Genomic DNA, 16,372 nt, shown 5'->3' on the forward strand with positions numbered 1-16,372 from the left:
AAACAACAGAACGAACTGCAAACCTTGCAGAGATGCCCATCAAGTCTCCACAGGGTAACCACCTAGCGATTCTGCTTCACGGGCCCGGAAAGGGTCCTTGTTGAGGTGGGAGCTGCCCACACAATTCACCCAAAGGAAACTCAAAAGCAGCACTTGGGAGCTAACAGCCCTGTGTCCCTGGCGCCGTGCGTTTTACTCCAAAAGCAAGAGCAGAGGCTAAATGTTCGCTAAAAGTTGGTGCTTGATTTCCATTAGTGTTTGGCCGGTCCTGCACCTCTCCCGTCCTCGCCGGGTGGTTGGCTGTGTGAACAGCACAGGAGTCCAGCCACCATGCGAGCCATGGCCCTCTCGCCCCTGTGACAAGGCGAGGGCCACGGGAACCAGGCACAGCGGTGCGTGTTACTCACAGGAGCACAGAGGGGTCACTGCTCTGCCGGCTCAGATGGTAGGAAAGCGCGACCAGGAGGCCACAGAAGGCTGAAAACAGCGCTGGGATGTGCTGAGTGCTCCACGGTTCCTGAGGAAAAGACATCAGATGCCAAGTCATTCCAAGGAGTGGTGCAAAAATCAACTCGCTCTCTATAGAACACGGAGGCACGCATCCCCACGGTCCAGCCAGATGGGCACGGTGTCCCGGGATCGTCACCGGCACCTGATGGCCAACATGGAAACCAACTCCGATTCTGACACATGCCAGGGCAGGAGTGGGGGCGTCTCAAACTACGTGTACATGTTTATGAGAGTATATTTCGTTCATCTTTCCTGAGAATATTTTTTACTCAATCTTTCCTGAAATTTAGGACTCAGAAGATGAACGTTAATCATGTGTTGCCCCTTCTGAATTCATTTCTAATGATAATGACAAGAACTGTATTTCCTAGTGTTTATGTAATCAATGGTGTAAAAGGTACAAGACATGGAAACACGGCTTAAGAGATCAACTAGTGGACTGAATGACAAATTAAAGACAGTCCTCGAGAAAGAGAAGAAAATGGTTTTAAACGAAAGGAGCCAGGTAGTCAGCTTTGATGTGATAGAAACACAGACACCAGTAATCAATACGCTGTCCTCAGGGTGGAAGAAAAGAGCATAGGCCTTATGTGTTCCCACTGTGAGCGGAGTGGGGACCCGGGACCCAGCTCTCTTTCCGCCCATCCCTGGCACCCTCTCCAACACAAACATACACAAAGAAACCTTCAGCCTTTCAGGGACCACTGACAGAATCTACCAGTGCCTTCCAAAAGCTGAATCGAGACCCAGACTGCAATGCTTTTCTCTCAAGACGCTGATCCTTTTTAACTCAACAAGGCTGAGTTGATCATTGTGCGTAAAATAAAATACACAAACGAACGATTCAGCTGTGTTCCTTTCCTATCTGGGACAGCTGAGATGTGAAGGCCAAGCTATCGCCTGGCCCTTGGTGGAGGGAGCGGTTTCGAGTCCACAGGCCTCGCCTTCCTGGAAGTTAAGCTGCACTGCTTCCTCTCCACCCATAGTGAGGGTCTAGAAGCATCTGGAAGGGAAATGAAGACAGCAACCCTGGGGGAGCCGCTGAGCCGCAGCTGGACAGGCCGGAGACGATGCTGACCGGTTCCTCCCCCGCAAGCCTCACGGACCAGCGCCTCCGTGAGGCTCTGACTTTCCCAGCGTCCTGAAGGCACCGAGGCAGATTCCCTGATTCCCTGCAGATGCCCACCCCACAGACTTGCCCTGCCCGGGAGCCCGGGGCCTCTGTTCCTCACTGTTCCCTTTGGAGTTTCCTTTCCGCAAAGCCCTGATTCCTGTGTCCGAGGGAGGGTGGCACTGCCTGGGTCCTAACGCCAGCCCCGCCCTCGCACCCACAGAGTCCCCTGACTGCACCGCATCCCCTAGATGGAGGAAAGGTATCCTCTCCTTCCGCTGTCTCCTTCCGCCCTGCCTATAGAAATGCTTCTGCTGACATCTGAAAAAATTAAAAAAAAGCCCCCCCCCCCCACTATCTCTATCCCCTCCTTCAGCGCACCCCGGCCTCGCAAGGGACCCATTAGCTTCCTCCACGTGGGGCACCTCCCCGTGGGGGCAGCAGCTTTGCACAGGGTGGGATTCCAGCTGGGCGAACTTAGCTTTGAACCCCAGCGCTGCCACACGTGAGCTGTGAGGCCTTGGCTGAGTTACTCAACATCTTTGAGCGCTGGGTTCGTTTCCTCTTCTTTAGAAAAGGAAAAGAATACAAACTCAAGGGTGGCTGCAAAGGGTACGCGTCTGCGCCCTGGGCCATTTTTTAAAGCTTTTGACACAAGAGGGTTCAATGCAGCCCCTACTTGGTGACTGACGCCCAGCGCCCTGAGCCAGAAAGCTGGCTATCCTAAGAGATGCTTCCTCTCCACGGTCCCCAGTCAGCTGATTTTCACATCGTCCAACACCTGCCCAGGCCTCCCTTCCTTTCCTGACATCCCACTGGGTAAGCCTCTGCTGTCTCTCTCCCTCCAGCTCTACTGCTGATAGCTTCATAATGGGGGGATCAAACACCCGACTCCCCAGACCCCACAATGTGTCTTCCACATAACAAGAGAATCATCCTCCTCACCTAAAAGAGCACATCGCACTATGGCCTTCACTCAGTATTTTTCAATGATTCCTCATTGCCTAATAAATCTACTCCACAGGAGGCTACATAAGCCAATTAGGATCTGACCCTAGCCCATGTTTGCAGCCTCATTCCTCCCATTTAGAATATGCACAGCAGCGAAGTCATAAAGCTATGTTGCTTCCTTCCTACTGCCTTCACACACAGGGCTCCGTCTGTACAAAGGGCTCTCGTGCTCTGACCCTACTCCACTCTCCTCTACCTGGCAAACTCCTACTCATGCTTCAGCACCCAGTATAACAAGTCCCACCTGCTTGGTGCTGCCTCCCTGCTTCCCAGGCAGACTGGAGCCCTCCTCCGTGTATCAAAAACACCTTTAAATACTTCCACGTCAACACTTAAGATATCTCACTTCTGTTATTTGTGGCCATGGGTAGGACTCGCTCCCTCATCTCAGAGCCACTGAATACAGTTATGCTTAGAGCAGACTCCGAGGGGGGTGGCCTTTCATCTCTAGTTCCCCCATTCTGGGCACAAATGTCAGCACATCAATGGCTCTGTGAGTGAGGGACTGCAAGGTTTCAGTTTTCATGATTACATCGGCCCCTCTTCTATGACCTGTGTGGGAAAGAATCTTCAGCAAGAAAAGAGGGTGAAGAAATTAAGTAGCTTAGATCAAATGTGGACCTGGCAGTAAAGTGCCACCGGCATGATTGGACTAGCGGAGAAAAGGGGATTCTTTGACCTTATCGCTCATTTTTCCTTCAAACAGCGGCCCCAGTGACAGAAAAGTTATTCTGAACTTTGAGAGTTTTCTTCTTCCCTAAGAGTCCACCCATGAAACATTCATCGCCCCCCCCCCCCCCCCCGCCCGACTATGTGCCAGGCATCGAGGTGCACGCTCGTGAGGAGGGCAGACATGAGGCCCCGGGGAGGGAGAATCCTGCAGTAAGGTGGGACAGGCAACTTGACAGTGAGGGGCCAGGTACTCACAGAGCAGGAAGCAGAGGCTCCCGGGAGTCAAGGGAGGGGCTTTTAATTGCACAGAAGAAACACAGGAGAACGTGGTCCCTTCCCTGCAGAGCCTTTTGGACAGGCCAAGCTCTCGGCTTTTTGGGTACCTGTGTGTGTACTCCATGTGTCCTCCTCGGCTCCCTGCTCTGGCCGCCCACCTGGGGCTTTATATTCGGCTGTCACCAAAACCAACAACAAAAAGTTTTCCGAAAGGGAAAAACCTGCTAAATTCCATTTCCTTCCATTGATTCCTCTGCACTTGCCTATGCTATGTATTTCATTCACAATTTTGTGATGGTACAGGCATTCCTTTTACATGCGGCCCATAAAAAATGCTGGGGGAAAGAAACACTCTGAGAAGGATTTAGTAGCCATGACCATGGAAATAATCGTCACTGCATGGAACAGAGAGGAAAGGTCAAGGGACAAGCAAGCACTGGAGGGATGATGCCAGCTCATCACTTCCTGGAAGACGTGATTCTGCGGAAGGTCCCTCACTTCTCCATGGCTCAGCTTCCTCCTCTGTGAAAGGTGACAATGTCCCCTTTCTTGACAATGTCCCCTGTAATGCCCTGATCTGAAACAGCCTTGCTCACTGCCAAGGGGTATGTCAACGTTAGTCTCTAAGTAACTGGAAAAGAAGGAGCACCCGTGATGGATGGTCTTCACAGACAGTTAAATCTGGACGAAATCTATTTAAACAATTAAGTTTACCTACTTTATCTGCCCCCTACCCCTTACCTAATCTCATTTGTTCTGTACTTAATTAAATCTCTCCAGTGCAAACATAAAAGGTCAGTATAAGGGACCCTCCCTTTTCACCCGCTGAAACAGCAGTTGGTACAAAACCAAGTGGAAGGTTAAAATATCAAGTCAGAAACAGTGGCGTAGGAGGTCAGCCATGTCCCCGTTCCTTCTACGTCCCAGCATTTGACCCAGTCTGTGATTGCGCATCTGTGTAAGTGACTGTTTGATTGCCCTCTGATCCCCCCACTGGGCCTGGCCCGTTGACAGCAGGAACTCATCTGCTTTAGCCCAGCATATTCTGAGCACCTTGTGCAGGCCCCTGGCCCTGAAAGACATTTAATAACTATGTGTAGAACCAATGCACTGTATCTGAGCAACTGTTGCTTCCTTACTATATAATGCTGACCGAAGGAGGGGAACGACACAGATCTTTTTAGGTACCTACAAGTACACAGGAGGTCCCTCTTCTGCAGGGCACAACAGTCATTGAAAGCATGGACTCTGGCATCGGGCTGCCACTTTGGTCCTAATTGTGCTGATTATTTACACTAAGACACTGGGCAAGCCACTAAGCCTCGGTCTCCTTATCTAAGAGAATTTCACAGGGCACGCCCCCTAGGGTTGTTGCAAATAGTATATGAAATACTACGTCTGAAGTACTTGGAGTGGCCCGCATAAAATGCTCAATAAATGTCTGCTTTTACTATAGGTTTTACGAAGTCACTGTCACGGTCCAGTCGCGCTGCTCTAACAAAATATTGTAGACTCATAAAGAGCAGAAATGTATTGCTCACAGTTCTGCAGGCTGGGAAGTCCAAGATCCAGATGCCGACATATTTGGTATCTGGAGAAAACCTACTTTCCCTTCAGAGCTGGCTCCTTCTTGCTGTAAGGGGTGAGGGGGTTTCTCGGGCTTCCCTTATAAGAGCATTAGGCCCGCTCACGAGGGCTCCAGCCTCATGACCTAAGCATCTCCCGAAGCCCCCACCTCCTAATACCATTACCCTGAAGGCTAGGATTTCAACACATGAAATTGGGGGGAACATGGACATTCAGACCATAACAGATACATAACAGGACTGAGAACAGCAGTAAAATCGTATTTTCTGAAAAAATTAAAATTGACCTTCAGTCGTTCTCCAGGAGGCAAAAAGAACAATGAGATTTTGTAGATCCCGTTTATCCTTCTGTTTCTACAAGAAAAAGAGGAACCCCTCTGCAAGAAATGAATCTGACCTTGCCAAGATGCGACACTAGCATCCCAAGCTTCACGGTCTGAACTGACGGGTCACTCTATGACTTGAAGCTATTCCGTTCCTTCTGGTCCTGTGGCAGTAAACATCTGTATTCACTCCTCCATACATGTGATTTCTTTTAAGCATAACTAATGACTTCAGGCTAAACTGTCAGACATAAACAAATGGCAGTGTGGCCACAGGGGTGGGATGGAAGGAATGAATATTCCCTTCAACAGAGTAAAAGGAGAGAGATGCCAGAATGGCATAAGTGCTCTTCCCAGAACAAGGGTGGGATGGCAAGAAGTATTCATATTCCAGGCACTGATTTGCATGTTTTCTGCCTCAACCTCATATCTTCACACAATTGTGTCTCAGAACCTGGGTGTCCCTGCACTTGGACAGATTGCAAAACGCAGACTGCTTGGATCTCCCTTGGCTCTCTACTCCAGGGCTTAACCCTGTTCGTATTGGCAACAGTAATAGATAAAAAAAATAGATACAGATTCCTCTCTTGCTCTAGCTCACTCTCACTATATACACAGAGCTACTCAGTAACTTGGATATCAACATGAGTTACTCTTTCATGTGCAGAGTGCCAAAATATGCAAAACCATGCCATCTTCGGGAAAAATTATTTTAGATCTGGATGAGATCTCAGAGCTGAGCCAGACTCACCCCTTCAAGGTATTGATCAAGTAAGAAGACAAGAAGAAGGGAAAAGACTTACCCAAGGCGGCAAGACTAGGAGGAAGCCCCTAGTTCAGGGCTCGGTATGCTCCATTACCCTAAACGTTTATACTGCTAACTGTGCAAAATACAAGCATTTCTCACACCTCCCATAAAAATGGTTAGTATGCTTTGCACAATCACTATCGATCATAAGTTCCTGGCTTTACAGGCTGTTTTATTCATTTATTCATCCCCCAGTCAACAGTGCTGGACATCTCTTGAGGTAACTGCCTGGTTCAGGGCTGGCTGTAACACACAATACCACAAGCGCCTAGAAAAGTGCTCTGGGAGGAGCTCAGGGGAGCTCATGGAGGACCGAGAAAGGAACTGGGGTGCAAAAGGCAACAAGGAATGAACGTGAGTGGACTGGGCTCCAAGCCATGGAGGGGTGCCATGTTTCCAGGCTGCACGGACCGGCTCCCAGGCAGGGACCTGGTCACGCTGCAGGATGGGTACGGCTGGGTGTCACTGTAAAGATACACAGAAGATTACAGGGATGGATTAAAGAAGGGGAAATAGTGAAGCTCGGAGGAAATGCATGGAAGGGAAATGACCTTTATGGGTCTGTCATCCCATAATTCTCGACGCTGGGAAGAGAGGCATCTGGGTGCCATTGATTGAAGATCAAACCAGAGGAAATGCGTTTCGGCATCAGCGGTGGAACGTGAATATGATTTAAGGAAGAACTTCCTGACACTGATGATTACAGCAAGTTACAGCTGGGGAAACATCAGCCTGTCCTTTACACACATTACTTTAAAACACAGGTATTCTCCTTGGAGAGTGAAGGCATAAGCGTGCCTGGAAGGGAAGGAAGGAAGAGAAGCTTACTGAAAGCTTTCCTTTTGCTTTTCTTGCACAGAACATGGTCCTGCTTAACAGCTCCACAATCTACCACACACACACACACACGCGCGCGCGCGCACGCACACACACACACACACACACACACACACACACACAACTAAATAAACAAATTGAACATAAGAAGAAACTCTTCAGAATTATTTTACAGAATTAAGATGGGGGGTCAACGAGATAAACTACCTTTGTCCCATTTTTATTCCTTTCTCCTGTCCCCTTGCTAATGACACCCCCTGTGTCCACCCCCCGGGGCCCGCCTTTCTCTCCCTGCCTAGTCTCGCAGGCAGGACTGCCCTGCCCCACCCGGCCTTATCCTGCCCTGCCCTACAGACGAGCAAAGGCCAGACGGATGGTGGCTTTCCTCAGCATCGGGAGCATTCGGAGCCACATTTCTAGAAGGATCTGAGCTTGTCAAGTCAGAGATACAGTAAGAAAAGAAATGGGTCTGAAGAAGTTTTTACTTTACTCTTTATTGGGGATAGAGACGAGAATATTGACATTTGAGGGAGAAAAGCACAACTAACCTGAAGAGGGCTTTTGAAAGAAAACCACCAAATGCACTGTGTTTTTTTTCTGCAGATGAGCTCAGCTGCATTTCCAGGAAGAGAAGCAGAAGGGAAGAGAGGAAGTACAGACTCACATTGCTAATGGACTTCTCTACATAAACTTCTCTATTTTAAACAGATGGGTATTAGTCCTGAATTTTATTTTATAAATGTTACTTTTATTATACTCACAGACACAATCACACATATGTACATGGACACACAATACATATATATATATATATATATATATATATATATATATACATATAAAGATTTTGAGTGAGATAAGGTTTTAAACAATCTATCACTCACTGATAATGAAGTATATACCATGTGACAGTTTGCTTCAAAATTAACATCCCTAATTGCTTGGAGATGTGTCTCAAGGGCGCCTGAATTGGGAATGATACGGATTGATGAGTGCTGGTTTCCTAAAACTCCCACAGGTTTTGAAATATTTTTATGAGGTAGAAATAAAACTGTCTAATAGTCCTACAGTTCTGTGGTAGATTTCACATGCATTTGGGAATTCTTTTGATGAAATGCACAGGGAGCTTCAGCTTCTCTCTGAAGGGAGTCTTGGCTTTCAGCCTTTTTTTTATTCCCCGGGAATGTTAGACATCTCTACAATGGAATTTACAGAGAAGATGGAGGGCTTAGTTATAAAATGAATGCAAACAGGCCAGGTTCTCACTCTGCTAAGCCCTTCATTTCAGGCTCACACGCTTTCTTTTTTAAGGAAAAATGAATGAATTTTTCTTAGTTCACTAAATATCAGGGCAGTTGCAAGATCCAGGCTTTCATACTTCCTAAAATAAGAATTAGATCATAACACTTTGACTCTGATATCAGTCCTATTTTTCTAGGTCTATTTTTGACAAGAATCTCATCTTGAAGTAAAAGGAACTCTGTGCCCCTAACGTTCCAGAAATGCAGTAAGATCAGCTATCTGGCACTGTGTGCTCTATTCATATGGCTCACGGGCCACCATGAGACAGGCACTCGTGAGCCTGCCCGGGACATACTCTGGGCTCCCCCTCCCCCCGCCCCGCCCCTCCAGACTGGAGCTAAGCCCACAGCATCCCCTGTTGATATCCTTCTCCTATCTTGAACACTCGGTGTCCCCTCCCGCCCAGAGCCCCCCACTGAGTCTGATTCCTAGTAGGTAGTCACTGTGTGCTGAGTAAATAAATAAATGATCATACTAACAAATATGACAAGTCAGACTTCACTGTCTACTAAACGTAGATTTTTCTTATTTCACATTCTTTTTCATTTTGGTGAAAAACATTATGTGTTTGTGATTCAAGAAAATATTGGAATTTAAGAAACAAAACAGATGAACATAGGCGAAGGGGAGGAAAAATAAGATAAGATAAAAACCGAGAGGGAGACAAACCATAAGAGCCAAACAGAGAACAAACAGGGTTACTAGAGGGAGGTGGGTGGGGGATGGGCTAGATGGGGATGGGCATTAAGGAGGACACTTGTTGGGATGAGCCCTGGGTGTTTTGTGCAAGTGATGAGTCACTAAATTCTACTCATGAAAGCAATACCATACTATATGTTAGCCAACTTGAATTTAAATAAAATGGGCGGGGGGGGGGGGAGAAAATATTATAGTTTTAGGAACAGGCATAAGGAAACATGAGATCATGAGCTAGCCAGACTGACTGACAGGTGCCATTCATCCAAACCTATCCATATCAACATAGATAAATATAAATAACACACACACACACACACACACACACACACACAAATATGTATGTTTTCTGAAAAATACTGACATTTACTTTCCTTCTCATACCCTTCTTCTCTGTTACCTATATTTATTCATTCCAAACATTTACGGAATTCCTTTTAAGTAACAGTGACTTTGCATCGGATATAAAAAGAAGTGAATATAAACGACAGTCTGTGATTCTGAGGGGCTCATGGTCAAACTGGGAAATGCTAAAATATACACGCACACAATCAAAGCCACAGCAATAGTTCTTAGGTACTGAGCAATGACCTGATGGCACACTTCACATGTATTATCACATTTAGTTCTCAGCACACCTTAAAGTTAAGTGTTGCTCATTTTAAATACGAGAAAACAGAGGCTTACATTTTACTAGCTGTTATGGTATCTGTATTTTCCACATAGAACTGATTACATACAGAAGCAATAACTAATGTGTGAGCACCAAAAACACAACATTGCCCACAGAATGTCCCAAGAGAGAAAAATATCCTCCTCCTGGCATGGCCGGGACAAACACAGTCTTCCATGTCTACTCGGATCCCTAGGATCCACACTCCAGGCCTCACATTTTCTTTTCCACACACCCTCCCGTCTCCCCATCACTCCAAGCTGGACCCTCACTGAATCCTACCAATACTCATTTCACTGCCTTTCCTGGACTTGACCATTCCATACTCTGTGCCTACGACCGAAACCTCAGGCCGGATCTCCACTTGACTATTGCAATTCCATTTTGAACAACTGAACTATCATTATTCTTCCTCCAGTTTTCCCCAAATCGGAGTCAAAGGGCCACTGTCAAAGTCATCCAACCTAAGTTTGAGGGTCATGACAATCCAGTGGGAACTGGGTTTACAGACCAATTAAACTTTTTTTTTAACTTCCTAGGAAGGGCAGTGTGACAGAAAGCACTAGCTGACTACCTAAGCAATAAACACGTATTTCTCCCTTCTTCCCCACAAGCAATAACCTCCTTACTGGTTGTTCAGACAGCTAAAAGGCTTGTGATTTCCCCTCCCTTGCAGCTAGAAGTGACTTGATTCTAACCAAAAACATAATCCAAAGTCCAGTGTAATAAAAGGCAAATTACAACTTGGATTTCATTTTCAAACTTACTATTAAACATTATCACCATTAGGTTAATCATCATCCTAACCATCAACTACTTATGCTAACAATAGTTCCCTCGTATTAGTTTTCTACTGCAGTGTAACAGGCTGCCACAAACTCAGTACCTGAAACATAAGCTTATGATTGCATGGGGTCCATGGGTCAGAAGTCTTCAGGCAGCACGGCCAGATCCTCTGTCTGGGGTCTCCCCAGGCTGTAATCACGGTGTGGGTCGGGCTGCGATCTTACCTGAGACTCGGGGTCTCCTTCCAAGCTCACTAGCGTTGGCAGAATTCAGTTCCTTGAAGCTACATGACCAATGTCTTCATTTCCCTGTTGGCTCTCTGCTGAGGTTCACTTTCGCTTGGGAGAGGCCATTCTCAGGTCCTTGACTTGGGGCTCTCTCTGTTAGCAGTTCACAACATGGCTGTTTACTTCTCCAAAGCCACAGGGCCGGGACGGGGGAGTCTCCCGGCTTCTTCTGGCTCTGACCTTGAGATCTTCTTTGAAGGGACTTGGCTGACTGTCTGATTAGATCAGACTCATCCAGATTACCTCCTTTTTGATTTAGTTAGCTGATCAGGGGGACTTAATTACATAGGCAAAATCCCTTTCAACTTTGCAGGTAATGTAACCTAATCACACCCTGTCCTATTCACAGGGCTGGAAATGGGATCAGGCACACCAGGGGGCAGGGGTCTTGGGGCAACTTTAGAATTCTGCCCACCACACCATTTAATGAGAACCCTTGAGCTAGGCACTTTATATACATTACCCATCTAATTTCACTTACTTCTGACAACTTTTATATGAGGCAGTTATTTCTAATCCACTTTACAATTGAAAAAAAAAAAAACCCAACAATGTGAATTAGCCACATGCCCTTGGGCAAATAACTTCAGCACTCTCTGCTTCACATTTACCACCCAGAATATAGAAATGCTATTATCTTCCTCATGTATCACGCAGGGCTATAATAAAGGGCAAATGAGAAAACACTTAGGAATTGATTTTGAAAATTAAAGTCCCATAGACCTGAAGGTATCTCATAAGCCTGTGCATTGTTCTTTTGTCTAGGAAATCTATTTACACTTCACATGTGCTAAAGAGGATGGCACAGACATAAGAGAATACAAGATCGGGGCGCCTGGGTGGCTCAGTCGGTTAAGCGTCCGACTTCGGCTCAGGTCATGATCTCAGGTTCGTGGGTTCGAGCCCTGTGTCGGACTCTGCACTGATGGCTGAAGCCTGCTTCGGATTCTGTGTCTCCCTCTCTACCTGCTCCTCCCCTGCTCACGCGCGCGCGCTCTCTCTCTCTCTCAAAAATAAATAAAATAAATAAACATACATTAAAAAAAATTTTTTTAAAGATGCAAGACCTGGGATCTGTGATGTGTGATGTTGAGGAAGGCATTTAATCTCTCTAAGGATCCACATTTCCTCATATTAAATAATAAAAGGAAGGGGTTGGACTAGGGGACATCTGAGGCCCATTTCAAAACTAAAACTATTTTAGAACTATGAGTTTGTTTTACATCTACAATGCAATTTTCAATCCTGAATGCAGGGGAAACGTCATTGTTTTAGTTGCAACCCTAGAAAACTATGGGAAAACCTCTCCCACAAGCAGTTGTTAATGGTGCTAGGAAACATTAAATTATAATAATGTGCCTCAACCTCTGAATCTCTGGATCCCCATGCCATCAATAAACTAGAATCTCTTTGTAAAGGATAATAAAAACCAGAAATCATGGTTTACCCAGACATACAGAAAACCCAGCTAATTAACTACTGTGCCATTTCTCCAGAGAGCAAATATTCTGGTTGTTTCTGTCTATCACTCTCAAATATGTAAGTCAATGAAGAGTCCATTTATATACTTGCCACCAGGTTGGCTGATTCAAAGAGAATATGGAATTGAAGGAGGAATCAAATTTGTCCCCTAATTCATATTCCAGAAAGCAAAATTAACTCAAAGTCCCTCAATCTGCTATCAAAATAAAATAATATAAAATCAAGGACATAAGTATATATCAAGATCCACATAAAGAAATATATCCCTGGCAAGGCAAGTGACATGTTGAAATTGTTCACAAGGGCTCATCAATCTATCACAGAGATAAAAGGAAAAAAAAAATCAATCCCAGCAATGCAAAGAGTAAGCATAAAAGGCATAAACAAAAGCATCGTTAAACAAGAAGTGGAATCACAGCTCTGGGTAAGCGTGTTGGGCTGAAGACGGGTGAACTTTTCTTTTTTCCTAACGACTCCCTTGCAAATTTGCTAACCACCTCCTTTCAATTCACAGCACTTAACAGGTGCTGCATTTTAAAGTGGAGAGTTGATCTGTGACCATTAGAAAACTCAGGACTTACAAGCAAGAAGGGAGAAACACAAATTGCTCTGTTTTTACCAAAAGCTGTTTTCAAAATACTGTATAGACGGACTATTAAGATTCTATAACAATAGCCGCAATTTATCACAAGAGATGCTTGTTCTGCGCTGAGCAAGGGAAGTCAATACCTCTAAAATGAAATAAACCTTTCCAAAGTAGCCCCGGTTCCAAATGGTAAAAAGCCCGTTTCAACACGTAAGTAAATCCCAGAGCCTTTGAAGTGTTCATTCCCCTTACACAGTTAGCAGCGTGCTTTCGAAATGCAATTATTTACTCTCATCCAACGGTTATTTATGCTTATAGCATGCCATAAACAGAAAGGGAAACGGAAATAAACAACAGTCTCTGCCCAGGATTGTAAATGGATTTTGTCCCTTGCGCCAGTTTTGATCACTTGGCGCTGACTGCCTTGAGCCCTGTCTGGGCAGCCCGTGGCTCTACTGACCTCAGTAAGAACAACGCTGTGATTGGTTAGTAATGTCTGATAGGAAGGAGTCAGACTTGAGGAGGTGAAGGAATGATAACAAATGAATCACAACTAGGTAAAAACCAAAAAAAAAAAATCCCATCTTTGTGAATGCCACATTCTTCAACGGTTTCTGAAACCCTCTAAGAATTTTGCAAGGAAAAGTCATTTAACAATCCCAAGAGTATAAATTACTTTTGATAATATTTGAACTGGTAATAATGAGCCTTCAGCACTTGTCAAATGAAATGGGTTTTTCAGAGCATACAACTTGTCCTTTAGAAATTAATCTAAGAAGTCCCATGAGCTGCTCCTTTGCAGAAAGCATCCTGATGTTGGAAGAATATTCTGTCTTCCATAGATTCAACCACAATTCTATTGTCAATGAGTTATTTTTCAGTATCAAATGAGGCGTCCGTGCTCAAAAGCATGAGGCATAAGACAACGGTTTGCCATAAGTCAAAGATTTAGAGCAAGCTGCTGTGGTTTAACAGAGAGATAGCTAGCATAACTCAGCTGATGAAGAATCAGGAACTTATGATTTTGATCTGACCACTCATAAGGTTATTTGGGAAGTCAACTGGTGGAGTGTTTTAATGCCTTTTTTTCCATCACCACTGGGCCCATAAGCTCATCTATGGCACTCAAATCTTGGGGTGGATGACTTTTTTTCTGTAAGTTCCCTTCATGAAACCACTATTCTTAGGATGCACAACATGCCCAATGTATCAAAAACATGCATTTTCAGCCTTATGTTCAACGTTTTCAATAACTATGATTACTGCCAAGATATCCAGTCTTCTCTCTCATTTACCATTAGTAGGTTAATCTCCTTACCACCTTGCCCATCTGCCATGGTCATTCATTCCTAACTCTGATGAAAATGGTTCATGTGCTCAACTGCATATGGCGAAGTTCTTAAGGCCAAAGACAAAACGTTTGAAGGCTGTGCTGACCAACTTTCTCTTTTCTGATCATCCACCTTTGAACTAACTTTGATCTTATCACCATCTTTGAACTAACTTCTTTCCTATCTCTATAGTACCTGGCAGAGTGATTTCTAAAGAAATAAATACATGTTGACTAGCAGGCTGTGAACTTTCCAGCTCCTGCGCCAGTTACAGAAAACTTGCATTTTCCATTTCCATCAAACAAACAAAATTATATGTACATCAGGTGTTTTTTGCTAATCAGGGCTGCAAAGAAGGGTATAAAAGTGTGGGGTCCTGGTCAAAATGGCATTAAAAACAGAGGACTAGCTTTCCCCCTCCCATGATGTCTAATAAAATATTCAAAAAGGGAAAAGGGGCACCTGAGTGGCTCAGTCGGTTGAGCATCCAACTCTTGATTTCTGTTCAGCTCATGATCCCGGCGTGGTAGGACTGAGCCCCATGTTGGGCTCTGCACTGAGTATGGAGCCTGCTGAAAATTCTCTCTCCCTCTTCCCTTCTCCGTCACTCATGCTCGCGCGCTCTCTCTCTCTCTCAAATAAGAAAAAAAGGAGGGGGAAAGCATAAATCCACACTAGGAACCAGAGAAGTTCCTGTGCATAAGCCACAGGCTCTAAGGAATTATGCCAAATCCCCCCTTATAGAGGCAATTACACTGGAAAAAAGGTTTGGTGGTTGACACATGACCCCAACTCCCACTCTTCTCTTGAGAGAAATAGAGTCAGTAGGGTATTGAGGGAAGTAAACAGGAAAAGATCTTGATAATCCCCCTCTGACATCACCTAAATCAGAGATGGGAGAGATTGAGTTGAGGTCAGCCATGGGGCTGAGAGGCTACCTGACACTTGGACTTGCACGTTGGTGGACGGGCAGTATTTGCAGACCACCACCACCCCCGCCCCCATCTTGGAAGCAGCAGGTTTTATTTGGCCAGTTCACTGATGAGGACGTTAAAGAGTGTGAAGTGGAGATAAGCACTGCCCTGGGTGTCTACTGCTTGTGATGAAACCTCCTGATGTAACTACCCAAAACTCCATCAGCAGGACAGTTTACCAGGGCAAATCATACCTGAACTGGTACTATGTTACTAGAAGACATTTCATTTTGTTTTCTTCTCTTTCTGTATTTTCGACCTGAGTTACCTCTGGAAATATTGCTCAGGGAGCCTTAAAATTTTCTGACAGAAATCAGCTCAATTCCTACCTGGTTATAAAGACAGAGATCACAAAATCTAATGCCCACCTGAGCAGACAGGTGAATAAATACAATAGGGGCGTCAGGTGTAAGAGATGACAGCAGGGCGTGATGAGATCTGTGAGTCTGGGGTGGTTGTGACTCCCTGTTCGGTTTCAGCAGGTTGTTACCATGTGGGAATGTGGGTCCAGTATTGCCAGAGCTTCAAATTAGTTAAGAAAAGTAGGAGAATCATACTTTTATATCAAGTGACCTAATTTTAAATGTTGGTTCTAAACAAATCTTAAACATGATAGAGGCCACAAACAAGTCTGTGGGTTGAATAGAGACAATAGTAGGTTGTCAAAGAAAACACTGTGAAGAAAAGATAAAATATAAGGCAAAGAAAAAAACACATTTAAAGTCAGATATTTCTCTAAAGGAACCACTTAAGGACGCTTTCTGAAATGTATTTACTTCAAAGAAAGAAAGGAAGAAAGAAAGGCATTGTTTAGAGAGGATCTGATCCAAAAAAGATTAAAAAGTATACAAACAGGCTAAAAGTAAATAAGCAATTATGAAGAAGGAATAATGAACACCATGTTATAAGCTTCAGTAAAATCAGGATGTCAATAGTACTGGGCTCACAGGGATGCTGTATAGATTACAGAAAGCATGTAAAATAATTAGTAGTTTCTAGGTCAAAGTAAGCTCTTTGTTGTTGTTGTTGCTTTAGCCATGACAAACTCTAGAAACTGAACCAGATAACAAAGGGAAAATACAGAGAGGAAATCCATAACAAAAGAATGAGCAAAATGGAAG

At 44.8% G+C, this 16,372-nt stretch overlaps 1 protein-coding gene across 7 annotated transcripts in view; it reads right to left on the reverse strand.

Annotated features, from left to right (window-relative positions):
• PCNX2 (pecanex 2) overlaps positions 1 to 16,372 on the reverse strand; it is a 326,874-nt gene that overhangs the window by 165,352 nt on the left and 145,150 nt on the right. For all 7 annotated transcript variants that reach the window (XM_053207265.1, XM_027046909.2, XM_053207264.1 and 4 more), the window contains one exon: positions 408 to 517. In XM_053207265.1, coding sequence (XP_053063240.1) covers positions 408 to 517 — 110 coding nt within the window. The remainder of the gene's footprint in view (positions 1 to 407; positions 518 to 16,372) is intronic.

This window comes from Acinonyx jubatus, chromosome D2 (assembly GCF_027475565.1).
Source record: "Acinonyx jubatus isolate Ajub_Pintada_27869175 chromosome D2, VMU_Ajub_asm_v1.0, whole genome shotgun sequence".
Classification (NCBI taxonomy): domain Eukaryota; kingdom Metazoa; phylum Chordata; class Mammalia; order Carnivora; family Felidae; genus Acinonyx; species Acinonyx jubatus.